This window comes from Carassius carassius, chromosome 6 (assembly GCF_963082965.1).
Source record: "Carassius carassius chromosome 6, fCarCar2.1, whole genome shotgun sequence".
Lineage (NCBI taxonomy): Eukaryota > Metazoa > Chordata > Actinopteri > Cypriniformes > Cyprinidae > Carassius > Carassius carassius.
Window position 1 is genome coordinate 38,001,429 of NC_081760.1, and position 21,758 is coordinate 38,023,186.

General features: G+C 38.1%; 1 protein-coding gene and 1 long non-coding RNA gene across 4 annotated transcripts in view; both read left to right on the forward strand.

The window, feature by feature from the left end:
- Positions 1-21,758, forward strand: part of LOC132142855 (complement C3-like) — a 200,469-nt gene that overhangs the window by 99,062 nt on the left and 79,649 nt on the right. For 2 of the 3 annotated variants that reach the window (XM_059553034.1, XM_059553037.1), the window contains 2 exons: positions 5,035-5,170; positions 5,454-5,736. In XM_059553034.1, the coding sequence (XP_059409017.1) occupies positions 5,035-5,170; positions 5,454-5,595 (278 nt within the window). In that variant the 3' untranslated portion in view covers positions 5,596-5,736. Of the gene's footprint in view, positions 1-5,034; positions 5,171-5,453; positions 5,737-21,758 lie in introns of those variants that run through there. The other variant, XM_059553035.1, reaches the window with a different exon arrangement.
- On the forward strand, positions 16,984-18,009 carry LOC132142047 (uncharacterized). Its single transcript, XR_009434017.1, has 3 exons — positions 16,984-17,152; positions 17,767-17,824; positions 17,943-18,009. It is a non-coding gene; the product is annotated as an uncharacterized LOC132142047 (long non-coding RNA).

The following is a 21,758-nucleotide window of genomic DNA, read 5'->3' on the forward strand; positions in this document are numbered from 1 at the left end:
CCCCCCACCCACAATTCCTGCCGGCCCGGGACTCGAACCCACAACCCTTCGATTGGGAGTCCGATTCTCTAACCACCAGGCCACGACTTCCCCCTAATGCAAACATGTAAAGAAATGTGTACAGAATTATGTGAAGTTACATATTTACATTATTTTTACAGTTACGTATAGACCCCTTAAGTGTGTAAACATTCCAACGTCTCCAGGTAGCCGGGGCTTAGCTGGAGGCAAAAAGAGCCGCGGACGCAATGTTAACAAGCGTAAGCTCGCACGTTTTAGGAGGGATTTATTAAACGTGGCTGTAGAAGAAGGTTCGGAACTGTCTGAATATGTACAGTCCCTGACTCTGCGGGACCGTGACAGCTTTTTTTTTTTTTTATTAACTCTTTCAGATGGAAGCAGGCTACCTGACCCGTATGCCATACGGGCATATTAATTACTTGGTGGTATGGGGAATTTTGTCAAGGCTTTCTATCTCTGAAGGCTTGATTAATACTGATTTAATTGGTAACAGCCTATTGTCATATTACATGTATTCTAATTTAACTTTAACATTAAAGATTACATACTTACAAATTCGATTCCAAAAAAGTTGGGACAGTGTACAAATTGTGAGTAAAAAAGGAATGAAATAATTTTCAAATCTCATAAAGTTATATTTTATTCACGATAGAATATAGATAATATATCAAATCTTGAAAGTGAGACATTTTGAAATGTCATGCCAAATATTGGCTCATTTTGGATTTCATGAGAGCTACACATTCCAAAAAAGTTGGTACAGGTAGCAATAAGAGGCCGGAAAAGTGAAATGTACATATAAGGAACAGCTGGAGGACCAATTTGCAACTTATTAGGTCAATTGGGAACATGAATGGGTATAAAAAGAGCCTCTCAGAGTGGCAGTGTCTCTCAGAAGTCAAGATGGGCAGAGGATCACCAATTCCCCCAATGCTGTGGCGAAAAATAGTGGAGCAATATCAGAAAGGAGTTTCTCAGAAAAAAATTGCAAAGAGTTTAAAGTTATCATCATTTACAGTGAATAATATCATCCAAAGATTCAGAGAATCTGGAACAATCTCTGTGTGTAAGGGTCAAGGCTGGAAAACCATACTAGATGCCCGTGATCTTCGGGCTCTTAGACGACACTGCATCACAGGAATGATACTGTAAAGGAAATCACAACATGGGCTCAGGAATACTTCCAGAAAACATTGTCGATGAAATCAATCAACCGTGCCATTCGCCGTTGCCGTTTCTCTGGGCCAAGGCTCATTTAAAATGGACTGTGGCAAAGTGGAAAACTGTTCTGTGGTCAGACGAATCAAAATTTGAATTTCTTTTTGGAAAACTGGGACACCATGTCATCCGGATTAAAGAGGACAAGGACAACCCAAGTTGTTATCAGCGCTCAGTTCAGAAGCCTGCATCTCTGATGGTATGGGGTTGCATGAGTGCGTGTGGCATGGGTAGCTTACACATCTGGAAAGGCACCATCAATGATGAAAGATATATCCAAGTTCTAGAACAACATATGCTCTCATCCAGACGTCGTCTCTTTCAGGGAAGACCTTGCATTTTTCAACATGACAATGCAAGACCACATACTGCATCAATTACAACATCATGGCTGTGTAGAAGTATCCTGGTACTGAAATGGCCAGCCTGCAGTCCAGATCTTTCACCCATAGAAAACATTTGGTGCATCATAAAGAGGAAGATGTGACAAAGAAGACCTAAGACAGTTGAGCAACTAGAAGCCTGTATTAGACAAGAATGGGACAACATTCCTATTCCTTAACTTGAGCAACTTGTCTCCTCAGTCTAAAAAGAAGAGGGGATGCCACACAGAGGTAAACATGGTCTTGTCCCAACTGTTTTGAGATGTGTTGATGCCATGCAATTTAAAATCAACTTATTTTTCCCTTAAAATTATACCTTTTCTCAGTTAAAACATTTAATATGTCATCTATTTGGAATCTGGTTTGTATTTAGGCCTAATACGACATTCTGTTTAAATGGTTAATAAAAATAATTTGCCCCTAATGGTAAAAAAATAATAATAATTCTGACACTGTTAGAATAATTTCTGGTTTATTTCTAGTAGGTGAGTGCAGGTTTGAAGTGAACTCATTTCATTTTTCAGATTTCAATATTAAAAAAAAAAAAAAAAAGATTGGGATGAAACACTGATTATATGCTGATTCATCAGAAAGACAACATTCTTCTTTAAGCTATTCATTTATTTTATGTGAGAATTAAGAATAAAAAAATTCTGCCGGCAGAATTTGGAAGAATATAAATTACTGAAGCACAAAAAATCTGCAATTATCTTGAAGTCATTAGTTATTTTCCTATCAATACATAGTTGCTGAATATAACTTTTCACTTGCCGTCTGTCCAACCTAAAAGAAATAGGCAGCAGAATTCTGCTCACTTCTCGCCAATTCAGTCGAGATCTGATAAAGCTATGGATTTACAGAAGGCTTACTGAGCGTATTGTAAATTCAACCCTGATAAAACATCAGTAATTGATAACTGAAGAACAGCATGAAGCAGTAGATTAGCTGATGCTAAGGATTATACATAACACAAGGAATACATTAATTTGTTTTATTTGCACAGATTGCAGTGTAACTGTAAAATAATGTAAATATGTAACTTCATAGTTCTGTGCATATTTGTTTACATGTGCACTAGAACTGTTTGTGTGTATTGCTACTAGATCTTAAATGTCAAAGTACAGCTGTGCAATAAAGCTTTTCTTTTCTATAAATTCACTATAATGAAAGTGTGTAATATATTAAACTGATACAGTAATTGTCAGGTAAAATTCTATTACAAACATTATTACAGTAAGTCAACCATTGCCTTTTAATTATATTGTTACCTTTAAAATTGTTATATTGCAACGCAAATTATATTTTACATGCATCTTCAAGAAGCATCTAAAAACACATCTCTTTCATCTTTATTTGACCCTCGAACTCTAGCACTGTCTATTCTAATTACATTTTTATTATTTTTTTATATAAAAAACAAATAAACATAAAAATACTTGCCACACTCTGGCACTCTTTATTCATTTTCTAACTTCTTGTTTTTCCTCCAACACTAGCTTTCTGTATTATTTTTCAATTATATCTACTTGTTTTCTTTGTATGTGTGTATGGATGTGTGTTGTGTGGGTGGGGGTGTGTGTGTGTGTGTGTGTGTGTGTATATATATATATATATATATATAAGTATTTCATAATTAATGATCTACTTAATAAAATTAGGGATGCACCGGTTCAATAATCATAATTTAATAAGTCACTTAATTATCTCATTAACTTTAACCCATTGAGGACTTGGGATATGACTTGAAGACTTGCTTGTGACTTGAAAGTCCCACCTCTGACAGTATCTATAAACTATTTCTTTTGATTTAAAATCTGCATTGAACTTCAGATTAATCTCAAAGTAAAAGGCAATACTAAAGTCTAATTGTGTGGTGGATGTGTTCAAATGTGACCATCTTAATTCAAGTGATGAAGGATGGTGAAAGTCTGACAGTATTGAGCACTACTTTAAGGTCAACCCTGCATGGTGTAAATGTGTTAAAATGATTAACAGTTGCAAATAAACATTCATTAGAAATTTAGAAAAGCAATCAAAAAGTACTCAAAAGTAATTGGTTACATTACTTTATTAAAGCTGCAGTAGGTAACTTGTGTAAAAAAAAGTAAAAATCGTATTTGTTACACCTGTCATTATGTCCTGACTATAGAATATGAGACAGATAATCTGTGAAAAAATCAAGCTCCTCTGGCTCCTCCCAGTGGTCCTATTGCCATTTGCAGAAATATGCCGCTCCCAGTAAGAAACAACCAATAAGAGCTGCAGTCCGTAACTTTTTTTCGTGTTCAAATTTTACAAATATATATAATAAGCGAGTACACACACATTTTCCAAACCGTGTTTTTAGCCTGTCCTGAATCACTAGATCTACTACCTATAATAAGTGTTTATATTCGGACTATTTTAGATTGCTTCGGGAGTACCGCGGCAGAGTAATCCAGTACCTGTGTGATTCTTCATTGACATAAACAGAGAGAAGTAGTTCCGGCTACAATGTTCTTCCTCAAGACACAAGCAGTTCTGTTTATTAACCGCTAGAGTGTCAAAAGTTACCGACTGCAGCTTTAAAGCAATTAAAAAAGTTACACTACTATTACATTTTAAATAGGGTAACTTGTAATCTGTAACCTATTACATTTCCAAAGTAACCTTCCCGACATACTCCAACCTACACCAACTACGCACACATTTCCTATCATGTATGGCTACAAAAGACGATCAAACCACATATGCAGCCCCCTCCTCTATCTGCAGCCTGCAGCCGGGTGCTTGGGTGCTTCTCACTAAAACTGCAATTCATAGACTGGCCGCTTGAGACTGGTTCCAAAAGGGAGTCAGTCCCATAGACTCTCCACGTTAAAATGCCCAACTTTACAGCAGAAAAAAAAAAAAAAGTTAATTTTGCCCTTCATGACAACTGTTAGGGGGTGATTTTTTTTTTATAACATCCATTTTATTATAATATTATATTAAGCCTTAAAGTTCTGCATAATTAAGGGCGTGGCCACATTGAGTCAAAGGTTGATTGACGGTGCTGTCACCACAGTCGAGCTAGGTGGGCGTATTTTCTGCAACAAGCTCTCACCGTTTTGCCCTTTTTCGAATATCTGGGAGTGACTCACGCTGACACGCTGCCAAGATGGTGATGGCCCGCTGCACCCACTTTCACCTATGGTTGACGTCACGAACACTACGACCATGTTTTTATACAGTCTACTGTCATAACCCCCTCACACAAGCACTTCTCAATGTGGATGTCTGTTCTTGCTACAGTCTCATTTTATAATATGAAACAACGGCCCTGATAGCACATTTACCTAGGTGTAATGAATGGCATGTTTTTATAACTCTCTTGAAATGTGGCTGACATTTGGGACATCATGATGAAATTGTCTCCTGTTCTGTGCTGTAGGCTCTGATGAGGATGCTGAGGGGAAAGTGAGACCATTCCTGGCTCGTCCCGGTTGCAGAGAATCTTTAGGATTGGTGAAAGGCAAGTCGTACCTCATCATGGGGAGATCCGTTGACCTGCTAGAGCTGGGAGGAAGGTATGTGTCAGTACTTCCTGATCTACAGGATTCTGCTTTTGCACTGAAGGACCCACAACCCAGTAAATTTAGGATTCAATATAACATCAGATAAAAAAATAAATAAATGTGTGATATTATCTAGAGCTCTTTCTGAATTTTCCTCATATAGTGTGACATTCACATAGAATTGCTGTATGAGTTGTTTCTTAGACTGACAAAAACCAAATCAATAGTGTGTAAACAGCTAAGTGTTGTTTGTTTTTAATGATTATTCATACCAAAATGGATTAATATGTTTTAGTCTGCAGTATGTTTTTGGAGAGCAGACCTTGGTTGAATACTGGCCTACAAGAGAAGAAAGCACAACTCCAGAACACCGGGAGCGATACATCGACATCACTAAGTTCAAGAATAGCCTTCTCAGATATAGTTGTACTTTATAAATATAGTATAATAACCATTTCTTTATTACAGGAAATGTAACATTATCTTTTGCATACTCTAAATAAATTGTTCTTGATAATATTTATGATTTTCACCAAAATGTGCTGGTGTAATTCCATAATAAAACTTGAACATCTTCATGCACGATCCATTATGATGTCTTTCATGCAGTTCCTGAATTCCTATTTTAAAATCTTATTTTCTGTATTTAGCCTCCTCTGGGTGTTTGATTGACAGCCAATCTGACCAATAATGCAGAATTCACTATTTTGTCTGACAAACAATGTAGTCAGGAGATTTAGCCGATTAAAGTCAACAAAGTTGAACTTGAAAATGGGGTAGTGATGTGTTTGCACAATTGGGATGACATACTTTCTGATGTTCATCCACGCTTGTTCTAAAGCGCTACAGCAATCTGTCACAACACAATACTGTAATTACTATTTTAATTTAAAAATGAAAAAAAAAAAAAAGTGTTCAACTTTGTTTGATACCTGCTTTGACTTGTCGGTGTGTGTCTTCTTTGTTCTGTGATGTATTTTTCACTGCCTGATAATGTGGCTTTTGCAAAGGACCAATTTCTTCTTTAAAAACAGCAGCGAAATATACAGTAAATAAATCAATCAATCCACTGCTGTGTTGTCTCCTCTGAGGCTGGGACTAATCTGTGCAGCCAGAGACAGAACAGTTGCATGCTCAGACTTTCATTGTGATGTTTGAACTGGGTCACTGTTGTCACTTGCGAAAACACAATGGAGGTGCCATGGGTGAAACATGCAGATTGATCCAGTGTTCATTTCGTCAACTAAGAAGAGATGAATAATATTTGTTAACTAACATTTTTTCTGTGACTAAGACAAGACATTGACGAACTAAAAATAATATCTGATGACAAAAACTATGATAAATGTCGTTTCTTTGTTAACAGGACGAGACGGGACTAAATGTTATTTGAGGACTACCAGATATTCAAAATAAATTCTAGGCTACTGTCTTGTCCTTCAAAATGTGTGTCCCTGTCATTGGACTGCAATCGGATAAGGGGCGTTTGCATATCTAGTCTCAGTATGGCGTGGATTGATACAAAAATCCAAACTAGCGATCTGAAACAATGGCCTCAGCAGGTGACCCGATGTCCCGTTTTCCCGGGAGTCACAATTTGTTGTCGATTAACTTTAAGTTAGTGTAAATGTCTATCATGTAGAATATCTCATGTAAACACAGTCGGTTATGGATTAAGTGAACAAAAACAAGTGTGTGAAAACCATAGACTGTATAAAAAGGTGAAAACTGGACGTGTATCAGTATTTCATGCATACCTTCCACCTTAAACCTGTTAACCTGACCCCCCATTATGGGACTCACAGCTGAAAGTGCTCTACCTAACTTATAATCGTAATAGTTTCCTACTTCAGTGTGTTACAAACATAACTGTGGTGTCTTTAGAAAGTCTTTTTCTGTGTGTCTTTTTATCAACCAGATTTGATAATGCTCAAAAATATTAAAAGTTATAGACACTGAAGTGCCTTGAATTTTTTTTACCACTCTTAAATATTTTTTATTTGATATAAAAATACATGAAATGAGTCCTGGAGCAATCTAGAAAAGTATTGGATTGAAAGCCACATATCTCATGCGTTTCTATTTCAAATCTGAATAAAATACCATGAAAAATGAGACTCCTGCAAATATTTTTATGAGACTATGTCTACACCCACCACCCCCCAAATATAAGAAAATATATTTCCCAATAGTATTGAAGGCTTCTACAAACTATTTAGTCAGTAAACATACCACTGCATAGTTTTTTTTTCTTCAATTATAAAACACTAGACAGACACTTAGACATCATATAAGTGATTTATTTGAGCACAAGAAAAATACAATAAGAATAATTTGAGTAAGAAAAATAAGCATAAGAAAACAAAAAAAAAGTTTTAACTTTGTTTGCCAATTACAGAACATCCTGAGATTGCTAGAAATGCATCTTTTACTATGAATTATGATGCAAATAAGTGCTGATGGCCACTTATACAGATGGTAATAACACAAATGTGCCAAAGTAAATAATCCACTCCCTCTATTCATATAGACGCGTTCACTTTGATAGCCGTGATCATTCAGTAATAGCGAGATGATTTGCACTCAAACAGATGGTAATCATGCAGATACATTCACATTCAACATAAAACACACTCTCACATATATAAAAACTGTTTAAAAATAAAAGAAACAAAGGAAAATACGATCGCTGTAAGTTCCGCCTCCATCAGCTGACAGGTGCGTCAGAGCGCGTCACCAGCTCTCAGGAGAGAGCGCCAAATTCGAATAAATTATCTTCCGCCTATTGTTCATTCATTATTTTTTCCGGTGGATCGTCTCATTCTGTTTGTGACATGTGGAAAATATTATTGTGTCTATGTTTTAAATTGTAACAAATGAAATGAACAAACTGTCTTTTAGAAGAATGTATGTAGGTGTTGTTCTCTCTCTCTGTGTCTAACTTCAGCAGAAACTGCAAGGCTAGAAAATATCAGAAAGACACCTGTGAATGTCAGCGCCCTGCACAGTGGAAAAGTACCTAAGGAGGAGCCACTGTGAAGCAAGAATATATAATGAACTGCTTATGCTTTGTAAAACATTCTGGACTGCCCAGATGATATATCTTTGGTAGACTGTAATCCTGAGCTCAGAAAAGACAATTTTGATTCTTTATTAAAAGATTTTCTTAAACCATATACAAGTCTCCAGTTTATCATTTGACGAATCAACGAACTGGGAGGAAAACTCTGCAGTGGCAGACTTTCCAACAATTTAGAGGGGGCACCCGGATTCGTCACAAGAACGGACGCTGAAGGACATCTCTTTTTCAGTCAACCAGCCGGAAAACTACTAACAAAGGTAAGCAGACACATTTTTAACAAAAGTACTGCATATTGGCAATTACCAAATTTAAAGACTGAGGAAGAGGTGAATATCAGTATTTTAATTAAAACAAAAAGAGTCCTCTATAAGGAAAATAGGTTGTATGTAAAATTCAAGACCCCTTTGTGAAAAATCCCGGCGTGGTTAACAGTTTTAAATACTAGGATTGGTCTAATGTATGTGTATGTGTGATTGTATGAAAATATAACTCGTATTTGGGAGGTCAGAGTGCTGCGCACCTTCTCTGGACCGTCACTTAAGTGTGACCTGGTAGGAACGGACGCAGTACTCTGGTGGCCCAGAGAGAGAAACTGAAAGATAAGCCCTCGTATAAAGGGATAAGTGTGAAAGAAATAAAACACAGGTGAATGAGTGGCTGATGGCTGAAAGACACATATCATTTAAAGAACTATTGTTACCAAGTGACAGAGAAAGAGTCAAATTACCCCCAAGCAATTTGTTGTGTAGATTACTGGGACATAGTAAATATTGTGAAAGGTGTGATCCAGATAGGGAAACAGTACCCCTATTATAATGGCTACTTAAGGGGAATCGTGGGAAGGATTATGTAAACAAATGCTTAAACACTCAGAGCCCAAAGACAGAGATAAAATAGGAAAACAACTCGGAAAAAGGCATGGGAGAAGCTGAGTAGCCTATATGGGTGGGAAAGAGATACAAAAAATGGAGCGAAGTTGCTAAAGGCAATCTTAGAGGAGGAGAAAAGAGCCAACGGTGAACTAGAAATAGCGCAAAAAAAGGGTGAAACGGGCTCTGTATGGCAGAAAAGAAAGAGTAACAAGGACATAGCAGAGAAGGGGGCAGAATTGAGAAAATGGAGTAGAATAGCGGCTGCTATGGCAGCCAGGGTAAAAAGTGCTACATGGGCAGAGGAGAAAGATCGGAGTCCACCCCCTTATGCCCCGCCCACAAATAAAGTAACGGCATCAGCCCCAAAGCAAATGCCATTGTTTGAAATAAATGAAGGGGTGGTTAAAACCACAACTAAAACAGCAAAAAGTGACGGTACTTTTAAAATCACGAAAGGGCAAATAGATGTAACTCTCAGTGAGAGAGATAGGGAAGAAAAAGAACGAGAACACCAGTTACAACAGTATGAAATAAAGGTAATGATAGAACAAGAAGTGAAACAGAAAGTAAAAGATGCAATAAAAAAAAGAGAAAACATAAGTCAATTGCAGGGAGAAATAGAGGAGGGATTGGAAGAAGTACAGAATATAATGAAGGAAATACAGGGAGAAAGTTTGCAGAGAGGAAGTATACCATTGAGGGAAGGTGGTAAAAGGAAGAGCAGCGTAGGGGAAGGCAGCATAAGAGGAATGTCTCCAGGGGGCGCCACAGTCAGAATGGTAGGAGATAATAAAGATAGCTTAACCATCACAGGATATGACTTAGACATTGATTGGAACCAGAGAAAACTAAAACAAGAGGATGAGATCAGGAGTGAGTTTGAACCATATGAACAAACCATACCACATTTTTATGGGTAAACCCACCACAGTGTAATGGCAGAAGATGGGGCTCACCCGTCCTCCCCCAGGTTTACCACCTCTTTATCAGCTTTACCCGACGTAAGACGAAAAAGTTCAAAATATCAAATGCCACTGATGAGGGCTAATGGCAACTATCCAGAATACAAACCATGGGGCCATTCTGACATGAATGCTGTGTTGAGTAAATTACCAGTAATAACAAAAGGAGGAATTAGATGGTTAACAAAATTCGTAACCCTCACACATGGTACTGATTTGGCCATAGGTGACCTAAGAGCCCTACTGGGCAACATAATGACCAAAACACAAGTAGACACAGTAGAAAGGGAAGCCAGAATAAATAAGGTTGCAAATGAAGAACCTTTGCCAAGACACATGACAGATGTGGGCACTGCACTGGGTAAATTATACCCAACCCCAAAATTGACTTACCAAAGCATAAAATTCAAAATACAACCTTTAGAGTCGCATCAGCCTACCTTCACAGGTGTGATTCAGAATGGGAGGAGAGAACAGGGGAACATCCTGACTCCACCCTCATATGCCAAGAATTCTATAGGCAGGCTGTGGTAAGAGGGGTCCCAGCAGGGGCAGTAGCTGCCATCGAAAATAGCCCAGATATGAGTGGAGGAGAAGGAGAGGTATGGACTAGACACTTTATCCACCATGTAGACAGGGCCGTGGAAAAACAGGGAAAGGAAGAGACAGAAATAGAGAAACTTAAAACACAATTGCTTAAAATGCAGATTGAAACTGAAAAAGATAAAAATAAGAAAAAGCCAAAAGATACCCTACAGCTACCAGTAGCTCCAGTGCCAGGGTATTGGGGGGGGGGGGGGATGGAGGTGTACAGCAGACAGTCCAGCAAAATGTAGACAGATACTGGCCAAGTGACTACCCATATGATCCACTACCAGACTGGCCCCCTAGACAAAATTTTAGGGGTAGAGGTAGAGGAAATAACATGAGAGAGCAGGGGTGTTTCCTATGCGGGGCTACAGATCATTGGAGGCGTGAGTGTCCTGAGGGACAGAGGGGACAACCTCCTGCACGGGGACGGGCTCCTGTCAGAGGAGGGCCTCAGAGAGGGGGAGGAAGAGGTGTCCCTAGAAGTGAAGGCCCGTGGTCTGCCAACCAACAGGTGCCCAGACAGTGCCCAGTCTGGGACCTGGCAGATTACGCGGATTACTGACGAGACCCACAGAGAACCAGCAGGGGGGCTGAGGCTGAGCCTTTCCTGACAATACTGGTAGACAACCAGCCAGTGCGTGCCCTAGTGGACACTGGGGCATCCTTCTCCACCATCCAGAATGCTATGGTGGACACTACCTCACTGTCCTGCAGGACACAGGAAGTGAGAGGGTTCTCTGGAGATATCGAAAAATGGCCACTGACAAAACCACTGCTAGTGCAAATAGCAGGCCAATCAATATTACATCCTTTCTGTGCTCTGCAAGGGTGCCCTCTGCTCTTTTAGGAAGGGATTTATTGGTAAAAATGGGGGTAAAAATACTATGTAGCCCTGATGGGGTGATTGTGATATTTCCAAATGGACAAAAAACTAACTGTTCAGTCCAGGGAGGGGTGGTCCATGAGGGTGGTCAGTGGGTAGTGGAAAGTGTAAAACCAAGAGGGGCAGATATGTATTGGGTGTTACTCACAAATCAGAATAACAGTGATTTGGCAGGCCTAATGACAACATGGGGAGGCTGGATGCAGTCCAAACACCCCTTTTCTGCTCCATCTGACCCCTGGCACTATACTCTATATTATGATCAAAATGAAGATGAGGTTTATGCTGAAGAATTCAATGAGCAGAAAGGTCAGTTGACCACCGTAAAGTCTAGGTAGCTATTTTTGGGACCCCAGGGAGCGGCTGTAGCAGTTCAACTAACAGAAGAACAGCAGGGATGGTATGAGATGGAGGCCACGGCAGCCCCCCACATCTCATTAGGAGTGAGCAAAACACATGAAGCAAAGGTTCTCGGGCCCATGGTAAAAAATTTACTAGCAACAACTGATTGGAAAAAAGACCCTGTTTCTGAGTGGGAGTGTTCTGAGTCTACTGATAGCTATAGGTTGAGGATAGGGGTAAGCAGTGAAGCCGTGTACCAAACAACCAGGGTAAACAGAGCTGAGATCATAACCAGGGGCGATGGAAAAGGGACAGAAGAGATGTTGCTGAAACTGCCAGATGCATTATGGTCCCAGGGACCAGAGCTACTGCAGAATAGCCCCTGTAAGCTTTGAAGTAGACAACACAAGAGTCATACAGGCAAGGCAATACGCAGTAAAACCAGATGCAGAGGCAGGAATGACTGAGACCATACACAATTTAGAAAAGGCTGGGGTACTGTACAAAACTGACTCTGTATGGAACACCCCAATACTACCAGTGTTAAAACAGTCAACTGGGAAGTATAGGATGGTGCATGATCTAAGGAAAATGAATGAAATAGTAACCACCCCTGTGTTGCCCACACCTAACCAATACACCATACTCTCAAAACTGACCCCAAGCCACACCCACTTCTCATGCATTGATTTGGCTAACATCTTCTTCTGTATACCTCTGGCAAAAGAGTGCCAGGATATGTTTGCTTTTACCCACAAAGGGTGCAGGTATACCTATGATCGCCTCCCACAAGGTTTTATACTGAGCCCAGGTATTTTTAATCAACAGCTAAGACACCTCTTAGACAAGAGCATTCCAAGTGAATCCTCTGTGCTGATTCAGTATGTAGATGATCTACTGATTGCATCAAAATCTGCTGAAGCGTGTATGATAGATACAGAGAGGGTACTGGCGACTTTAGCCCAAGAGGGGCTAAAGGTAAGCAAAAGCAAACTACAGGTGTGTAGGCCTGAAGTCACCTTCCTAGGGAGAATAGTGGGAAGACAGGGCACGGCGCTCACCCCTGACACCAGACAAGCTATACTATCACACCCCAAACCAGTGTATGTGAAAGACATGCTCTCTTTTCTAGGCCTGGTAGGCTACAGCAGACACTACTTACCCAACTACACGGAAAAAACAGCAGAATTAAGAGAAATGGTGAAAGAAGTAGGCATGAAAAAACAGTAAGGCTGTACTGCAGTGGACAGTACAGAAAGAACAGGTTTTCATAAATCTGAAGACTGATATGGCTGCTGCCACATTGCAAACTTTCAACCATGCATTACCTTTCTACCTAGATGTAAGCAACACCAAGAACAGTGTGAGTGGGGTGCTGTATCAAAAACAGTGCCAACAAAGGCGAGTGCTGAGTTACTGTAGTGCTCCTTTGGGCAAAGCTGAGCAAAGACAGGCACCCTGCGCACAATTTGTGGCAGGGCTGGCTAAAATGATAGAAAAAACACAGCATCTGGTGATGGGACACCCACTACACATCCTGACAAACCACTCTGTGGTGGCTTTCATTACTTCCTCTGCATTTACTTTTTCAGCACAGAGACAAAACAAATTACTCAAAATTCTAACTGCCCCCAACATTGTACATGAGCACAAAGGAATAAACATGGCTGAGCTGGTGGGGGAGGGGGAGCCTCATGAATGTGCCCCAAGGGCCTTGACGGATGACAAGGTGAGGGAGGGTTTGAGGGACATCCCTTTAGACAACCCTGAATTGACACTTTTTTGTGATGGATGTTGTTTCAGGACAGAACAGAACGTGCTGTGTGCAGGATTTGCAGTGGTTAGCCAAACAGAAAGAACATTTACAACAGTGATTACAGAAAAATTACATGACAGGCCTTCAGCACAAAGGGCTGAATTGTTGGCTCTTATAGCAGCATTGAGAATAGCCACAGATAAAACAGTTATCTACTCAGACTCAGCTTATGCAGTAACAGCTGCAACGATAGAACTAACCGGGTGGGCCAGGGTAGGGTTTGTAACATCTACAGGAAAACCCATAAAACACTCACAAGAAGCCTCTGAGTTATTAGAGGCTATCATGCTACCCAAAGAATTGGCTATCATAAAATGTACAGCACATACAAAAGGTCAGGACAGTGTCTCAAAAGGGAATGATGCAGCAGACCAGGCAGCAAAACAGGCAGCTGGATACTTTACATTGCAGATGGTAGTCACAGCAACAGATGAGCTAATGGAGTTAGAACCAGCAATAACCACTGAGTACATCAGACAGGAAAAAACGTCAGCCTCTCCTGAGGAACGTAGCAGTTGGGTAAGCAAGGGAGCGACAATGGCTGACACAGGGCTTTGGGTAGGGCCTGATGGACAACAAGTACTACCTGCAAACACAGCAGTTCACATATTGACAGAAGCACACTCATTGGCACACAGTAGTGAGAAAGACATGACAAAACGCATGAAGGCATGGTGGCACCCTTTTATGCCTCATTTGATCATTAATACAATTGCTAACTGTGAGACATGTGTAAACTTCAATGTGAGACCTACTGCTAGGCCTGAGGCTGGACACTTCCCCACAGACAGGGGTCCAGGACACACGGTGGTGATTGATTTTACTGATATGTTGATACCAGTGAACAAGAAAAGGTACCTGTTGGTGATGGTGGACCAGTTCAGTGGGTGGCCTGAAGCATCTCCATGCAGAAAGGAGGATGCCATGTCTGTGGTGAAGTGCCTGGTTAATCAGTATATTCCAAAACATGGTTTCCCAAAATCAATCAGGTCTGACAATGGCTCACACTTTAAAAACGAACACCTGCAGATGGTAGAAAAACAATTGGGTTTGAAACATGTGTATGGGGCAGTATACCACCCCCAAAGCCAGGGGAAGGTGGAAAGGCTAAACCTAACACTGAAAAACAAATTGGCAAAAATATGTGCATGTACTAACATGAATTGGGTTGAAGCTCTGCCTGTGGCATTAATGTCTGTCAGATGCTCAATCAATAGAACCACAGGGTTTACACCATTTGAACTGACAACTGGCAGACAATTTCCTGGCCCATGGGCTCCCCTCTGTACGGAGGGGCAAACTGACACACCAATTGCTTTTGCTACTAAAGTGAATGCGGTTATTAAAATGTTTTGCCCACAGAAAAATTGGCCTGACCCCTCTGGCACAGATCCAGCCCTGAAGGAAATATCTGACAACCGGTGGGTAAGATTGAAACAGCTAAAACGAAAATGGTCATCTCCCAGGTGGTCAGAACCACTGAAAGTGACAGCACGCACCTCCCACTGCACTCACAGAAATATTTCACCCAAAATTTAAGATTTATGTAATTTTATTACATAACAAATTCCCATTTATATTTTTTTCATAATTTTAACACAAATCTACCAAATAAACTTTATACGATTTATTTTCATTAGGATAATAAAACCTATTTATTTTAAATGCATAATCCTCAGGGTTTATGTAATTAGTTTATGTAAAGTGTAATTATTCTTAATTAATAATAAAAAGTTTATTTATTTAAAATACATAAAGTTTATTGTATAAATTGCATAATAATTAAGAGAACTAAATCAGGATAATTAAAAAAGCTAAAAAACATTTATTTGAATCATATTTAATGTATGCTTATATACTAAACCAAATTAAACAATGCATCACATTTATGCAATTGTTTCCCCATCTTATAAAAAAAATAGAATTAGACAAACACAAAAACAACTCTATTAGGTTATTTGTGAACTTACCCACTGTGCAAAGTTACGTCCAGTGGACGTCTTTTTATGTCTTTGCAGACGTTGAAAAGACGTCCACTGAGGAGCCAGAATGAAAGTTTTTATGACGTCTTTTTTTGACGTCTTCTGTACGTCCCATTTAGACGTTCACAGAACTTAAAAGGTTAAAAACTAGTTCAAAAGTGGTCAGTGGAAATATTTCAACATCATTTAAGGTTCATTTAGACAATTTATACTGTTTCTGGACCAAATCAACACTCTCAGGATGCATTAGATTTAGACTCGTGTTATTTCAATGTAATTTCCAGACACTGTGTTTGTCCTAAAATCAAGAAAATAAAATAATCTTAAAATAATAAACACTGCTCCAAACCAGCTAACCCTGACAGAAACAAAAACAAGCCCAAGACTTTTACTCAGGAAAGGGGACTTGTTGGAAATTCCCGAGGACATACCCATTGCCCAGTACATAAGCGCAGATTATGCATTAGGAGCAGGAGTAGCCAGACAGATTAGGGAAAAATACGGAGTCCAGCAGCTAAATGCAACAGTAAGCAGACCAGGTCAGTGCATAAGAACAGAGCATGGTAGGAAACACATCTACCATTTAGTGACCAAATTGTGGTGTAGGGACCTACCCACTTATGAAACATTAGAAAGCTGCCTGAGAAATTTAGAGGAACAGTGTAGCAAAGACAAAATTGAAGTACTAGCCATTCCCAAATTAGGCTGTGGGCTAGACAGACTGGACTTTACAAAGGTTAGAAGCATCCTAGAGAGGGTGTATGACAAAGAGACCATACAAATAGTGGTAATTGTGCAAGAATGAGGAAAATAAATGTGGCAGTATGTGTATGGGGAGTGGCGGTTATAGCTTGCATAGTAATTGTGGGGTATCACATGGTGGGTATGAAAAGACAAAAAAGGAACAAAATATGGGAGGGAGGGTCTTCTGGGGTAAGAATGACCCTAGAAAAATTGAAAGGGAAAGATGGGTACTGGGAAGTGGACCTGTGTAAAATTATAGACTGTAGGGGAGGGGATGGAGAAAAGGGGTGGCTGGGATATATAGTGTATGGATGTTACTGGGCAAAAGAGAAACCGTCAACCGAAGCATAGTGTCCCAGTTGGAATGATGTAACTTGGACCTCAAAGAATGTAGGTCCTACCTATCTGTGCCATTAATGTTAGTTTAAAAAACAAAAGATGTTACCTGTATCTGAAAAATGAGTTTAATTTGTATCTCTTTCATATTTGTCTCATTCTGCTTTTTTACAAATTATATTTGAGAAACTGTTTAAGTTGCGCTATACAGCACCAGAGCCATATAGAGCGAGAGTTGCGACAACTCCATTGACTCCAATGGAACGCTTTTTTACAGCAATGGCGGCTCGTGGAGCCTCTCAATAGTTCCCGGAAGTAGCAGCAAACCGATGCCGCGCCGTAGAGATGCAGCAGAACAAACCGTTTGCGACGCACTTTTAAAAGGTAAGACGTTTAAATAATATGATTGTAAATTATTAGTAATTCTTAATAACAATAAACTGTAAGTTAAAACCTTCTAGTTGATTATAACTCATTAAATGAGTAGATTTAAGGGATGTTATCAGATAACTAACAGATTAGGCTAGGATTGTAGCTGAATAAAGTTAGAACAAACACCCTATTAATTGTAAAATCTGTTCTCTTAATTCAGTTTCATCCATCGTGTTTGGAATTAGAGAAAAGGAGTTTAAACACATTTTTTTTTTGCTGGGTGGGGAAAGTTAGCTAACGTTACATAGCCTATTAGTTCAATATTAACGTTTGACCGCGTATGACAGCGGTAACTGGAAGTGGTAAAATGAGGTTATAAAGTTTGTTCCTTATTACACATATTAAATAATTTAATTCCTTAATTATAAAATGCTCCCTATTTATATAAATTTAGAGTGAATTGAGTTTGCAAAAACATGGGTGGAGTGTTTTTAGTCATTGTGATTCATTGACTATTACCTGTCTATATTATATAACCTATCTATATTATAATACTACTGTATTATATACTTAAACTTGTTAGTGTATAAAAGTAACATACTGTAACATTCTGTGGGTGCTGGTAGGTGGAGGATTAGTGGTGCCACTGGACTGTTCTGTGATGGAGCATCAGTGAGGATGCAGGTCAGGAGTGCTGAGGGGACCTTTTTTTTTAAAGCTGCATTTTCATTCTTTATTTTTCTTAGTGCTGCCTTTGCATTGTTTGATATTTTTTTTCTTGTCTCTTTAATTTTTTTAATAGACCCAGGTAACTGGCTGATGGTTCACTGGAATGCAGACTGACTGCTGACTGACTGGCTGCTGACTGAGTAGTGTCACCTGTCTCTGTCTCTCCTCTCTAGCCATGTCCTCTATTTCTTCACTGTCACTTTCCCTTCTCTAAGTGTCCTCATTCATTTTTTCCACAACCTTTGAAACTGATCGAGGCAGAATACATGGAATTGCTAATTTTAAATATTGAAAATATCACATCACTTCAAAATTAGAAATATTACTTCAACTAGTACGAGTTTGTACTTATTATATATGTATCACCTGAAATAATATAGCTGTAATCAGCAGCGATTTGCTGTATGTTTACAGGTCTAGGGGTGCATCGTGGAGCAGGGGCACTCCTCTTTTTGACCACAAAGGTTATCGGAATAGCACCTGGTCTCAGCCTACTCTTTAATTGTTTGGTCATGACAAATTGGTTTTCGTCAAAATGTGCCTGCAGAGTGACTTGAGTTTAGTTTCCACACACAACTTTTTTTTTTTTTGTCTACCCACATATTAAATGCACAGTTATAGGTAACACTGATGACTCCCTGCAATGTCTCAGCTCCCTGGGTTTAAATAAATTTAAGTATAATTACCTAACAATTTTTTGTTGTTGTAATTTTTATTTATATTTAGATTGCTCCTGCTGACTTGAGCCAACCATTATTTTCTCCTCTCCATGTCAGCGGGGAAGCCATACATTCGCACACCTTCCTCTGACCGAGTGGAGCATCCCCATGCAGCACAGCAAACCATGGTGGAGACTATGCAAGGACAACATGAAAGAAAGGACACATACAAAATGCTTGGAATGCTATTACATTTATTAAAAATGTATTCATGAATTGCTGTAAATAGTTAATTGCATTTATTTCAATAAAAATACATAGAAAAAGTCATCTCGTAATATATAATTACAATTTAAAATAACTGTTTTCTATTTTAAAATGTAATATACTCATGTAATGCCAAGCTGAATTTTCAGCATCACTTTTGAATGGCAGTGTACATGTTTGTATACGAGTATGCCTGAATATATTGTGTATATGAATATGTACATAATTATATTAATATATGTAATTGTAAGAATTGTAAACAATAAGCTTAATTTTACATTTACTTAAAATGCTAATTACTGCTGCTACAGTATAGTATAGTGCAGTGCAAGCTGAAAATCAACTGTCACCAGCCTGTCTCTGTACTATCTGAAAGTCATCAATATGACATTAGTTAACATGAGATCAGTGAAAAAAAGAACAATATGTAACGTAAAAAGGCAACCGCAACCCGTGTTTATACAACTTAACGTTAGCCTGAAATAAGTTACGTTTTTAAAATAACGGTAATTGAACACTAATCCTCAAAAATTACCTGATTTGATATTTAAAAAAAAACATAGCTATAACTACATACTCATGCTACATACATTTGTCGGTGTGTTGTATAAATATATAAAATAAATGCATTTATTGACTCCTTATTACCAGAAATCGCAGTTTTGTCACTCCATCAGTTTGAATGGCCGCCAACGCACTTCCTGGAACTATCTGAAGTCTACATGAATCACGTGACAACCAAACATTTCGAACTTCCGTTGTCGCAACTCTCTCTCTCTATGGCTCTGTACAGCACTATATAAGCAGTTTTTAGAAGTTGCTCCCTTTTCACTATATTGTTAAAGGGATAATTCACCCAAACATGTATATTGTCAGCATTTATTCAAGTTTTTCTAAATTCAAACCTTGATTCAAGTTTCTCATAAAATGTATTGATTTGGTCTAAAGAGAGAAGAATTAATGATTATTATTGTTTGAAGACTACATAAAAAAATAAATAAATAAAAACTGCCAAAAAAAATGTTGGTTACTGCAGTTTGACTAAAAGTTGACAAAAATGCAATGACTTTTTGTCGAGTAAAACTAGACTAAAACTATGAAAGATTCAAAATACTAAACATTTTTTTTCTCAAGATAAAGACTGACTAAAAAAAAAATGTCAAAATGAGCAAGAGATTGATCCCCTTTCTATGTCACGGGTGAGTGAAATTTAAGTGTTTTTTTTTTTTTTTACATGCTTGCAGAGAAAAGCTTACAAATTTTTTATTTTTATTTTTTTATTTATTTTTTTTTTTACTGGGATGTTCTTTATCATGTTGTAGATGCACCGGGGACTGATTATAGCACTTACAAAACATGTCAAATTTTCATGATATTATATTCTATTAATATAACAGATTTACTATCTTATCTTCTCCACAACCTGTTTCCCTTGGTGTTTTTACATGTAGAAAGTTTCCATTTGTCCAGTTTCTAGTTTTTTGGGGAAATGAAATGGCTAAAACATAAAATAAAAATTTGGTGATAAGTTGATAAGGTCATGCGCTGATCATTCAAAATCAGTCGATCATACAGAGAGTTAAAGTGCACCGCAGACCCTTCTCATACTCCAAATGTTGTTCTGAAACCAGGATTAATGTTAGTGTAGTGACGTCATGCAAGATCTGCTTTAAAATATAGCTATTTATTATGTTTACAGTCAGAAACCTCATTTGATAATGTATATAAAAAATAAGCTTTACAATTTATAAAAAAAAAGAAATGTGAAAAATTAAAAACATTGAAAAACAAAACTTAATTAATTAGTCAAATGTGTCAACTTAAGGTGCAGTGCAGTTAAACTGCCGTCGGCTGTGCAGTGTTGGAGCTTTAGTTCCCAGCACCACTGAACTGATCTGAAATCAGGCTTTTAAAGGTCATGTAAATGCTTTAACCTGCTGCAGTGCTGGCTGAACAAAAATTCATCATCTCCAGATTACAATAAGTACAGTAAATTTGTGAATAACTAAAACATTAAATAATACATTCAACATTAAATACATTCAACCATAGCACACAATATAAAATTGTCTTTGTGATATTTAACAATCATTACATAAGATTGCAGTGTTATTGGCTTTATGTTATGTGATGCTCTCCACTCCTGACTGCTTCATCTCCAGAAATCCATTTATTTCGGACATATTAAACACTTGAGACAAAAACAGAATCAGTTATTGATATTGAATCATTGAATATATATATATATATATATATATATATATATATATATATATATATATATATATATATATATATATATATATATATATATGAGAGTATGTAGGCCTACGTATTTATGTAATTATTATTTTGACTGAATAATAATATATATATTCTATTTCTTATTATCTTACACAATTTTGCTTCTTAAAATATATTTAGCAAGATATATTTAAAGGCAAACTCAACATAATGATTAAGAAGAGGACCAGAAAACAAATTGTTAGAGGTCACTCGTTAAAGGACCATATGTAAGGCATTTTGCTTTTGTTTTTATAATGAACATAAATTATATTATCATATTTAAAAAGAAATTAAAGACCAGATTGTAAAAAGCAGTAACCAAAAGAAACAACACGACTCACCAGTCTGAACAACACTCCATACACACTTCTACAATATCACAACATCCAGGAAAACTGTCCGTACATACTTCACAAATCTCACACACATCCAGCATGCTGCTTTGATGACGTTGATGACAGTGACACGTGCATTCAGTGATGCAGTTGTCCTTGCAGCTCTCACACAATTCTTTGCTGTTCTCACAACCCATAACTTGACCAGCAAAATGAATTGAGTTTGAGTTTGTGTGGAAACATTCTACAATCTTAAACAATCTACTTTGTGTTATCAGATTTGCATGTAGGTGCTTCAGCATGTGAGGCAGCACAGTCCAGCCAATCCACTGGTCTCACGTG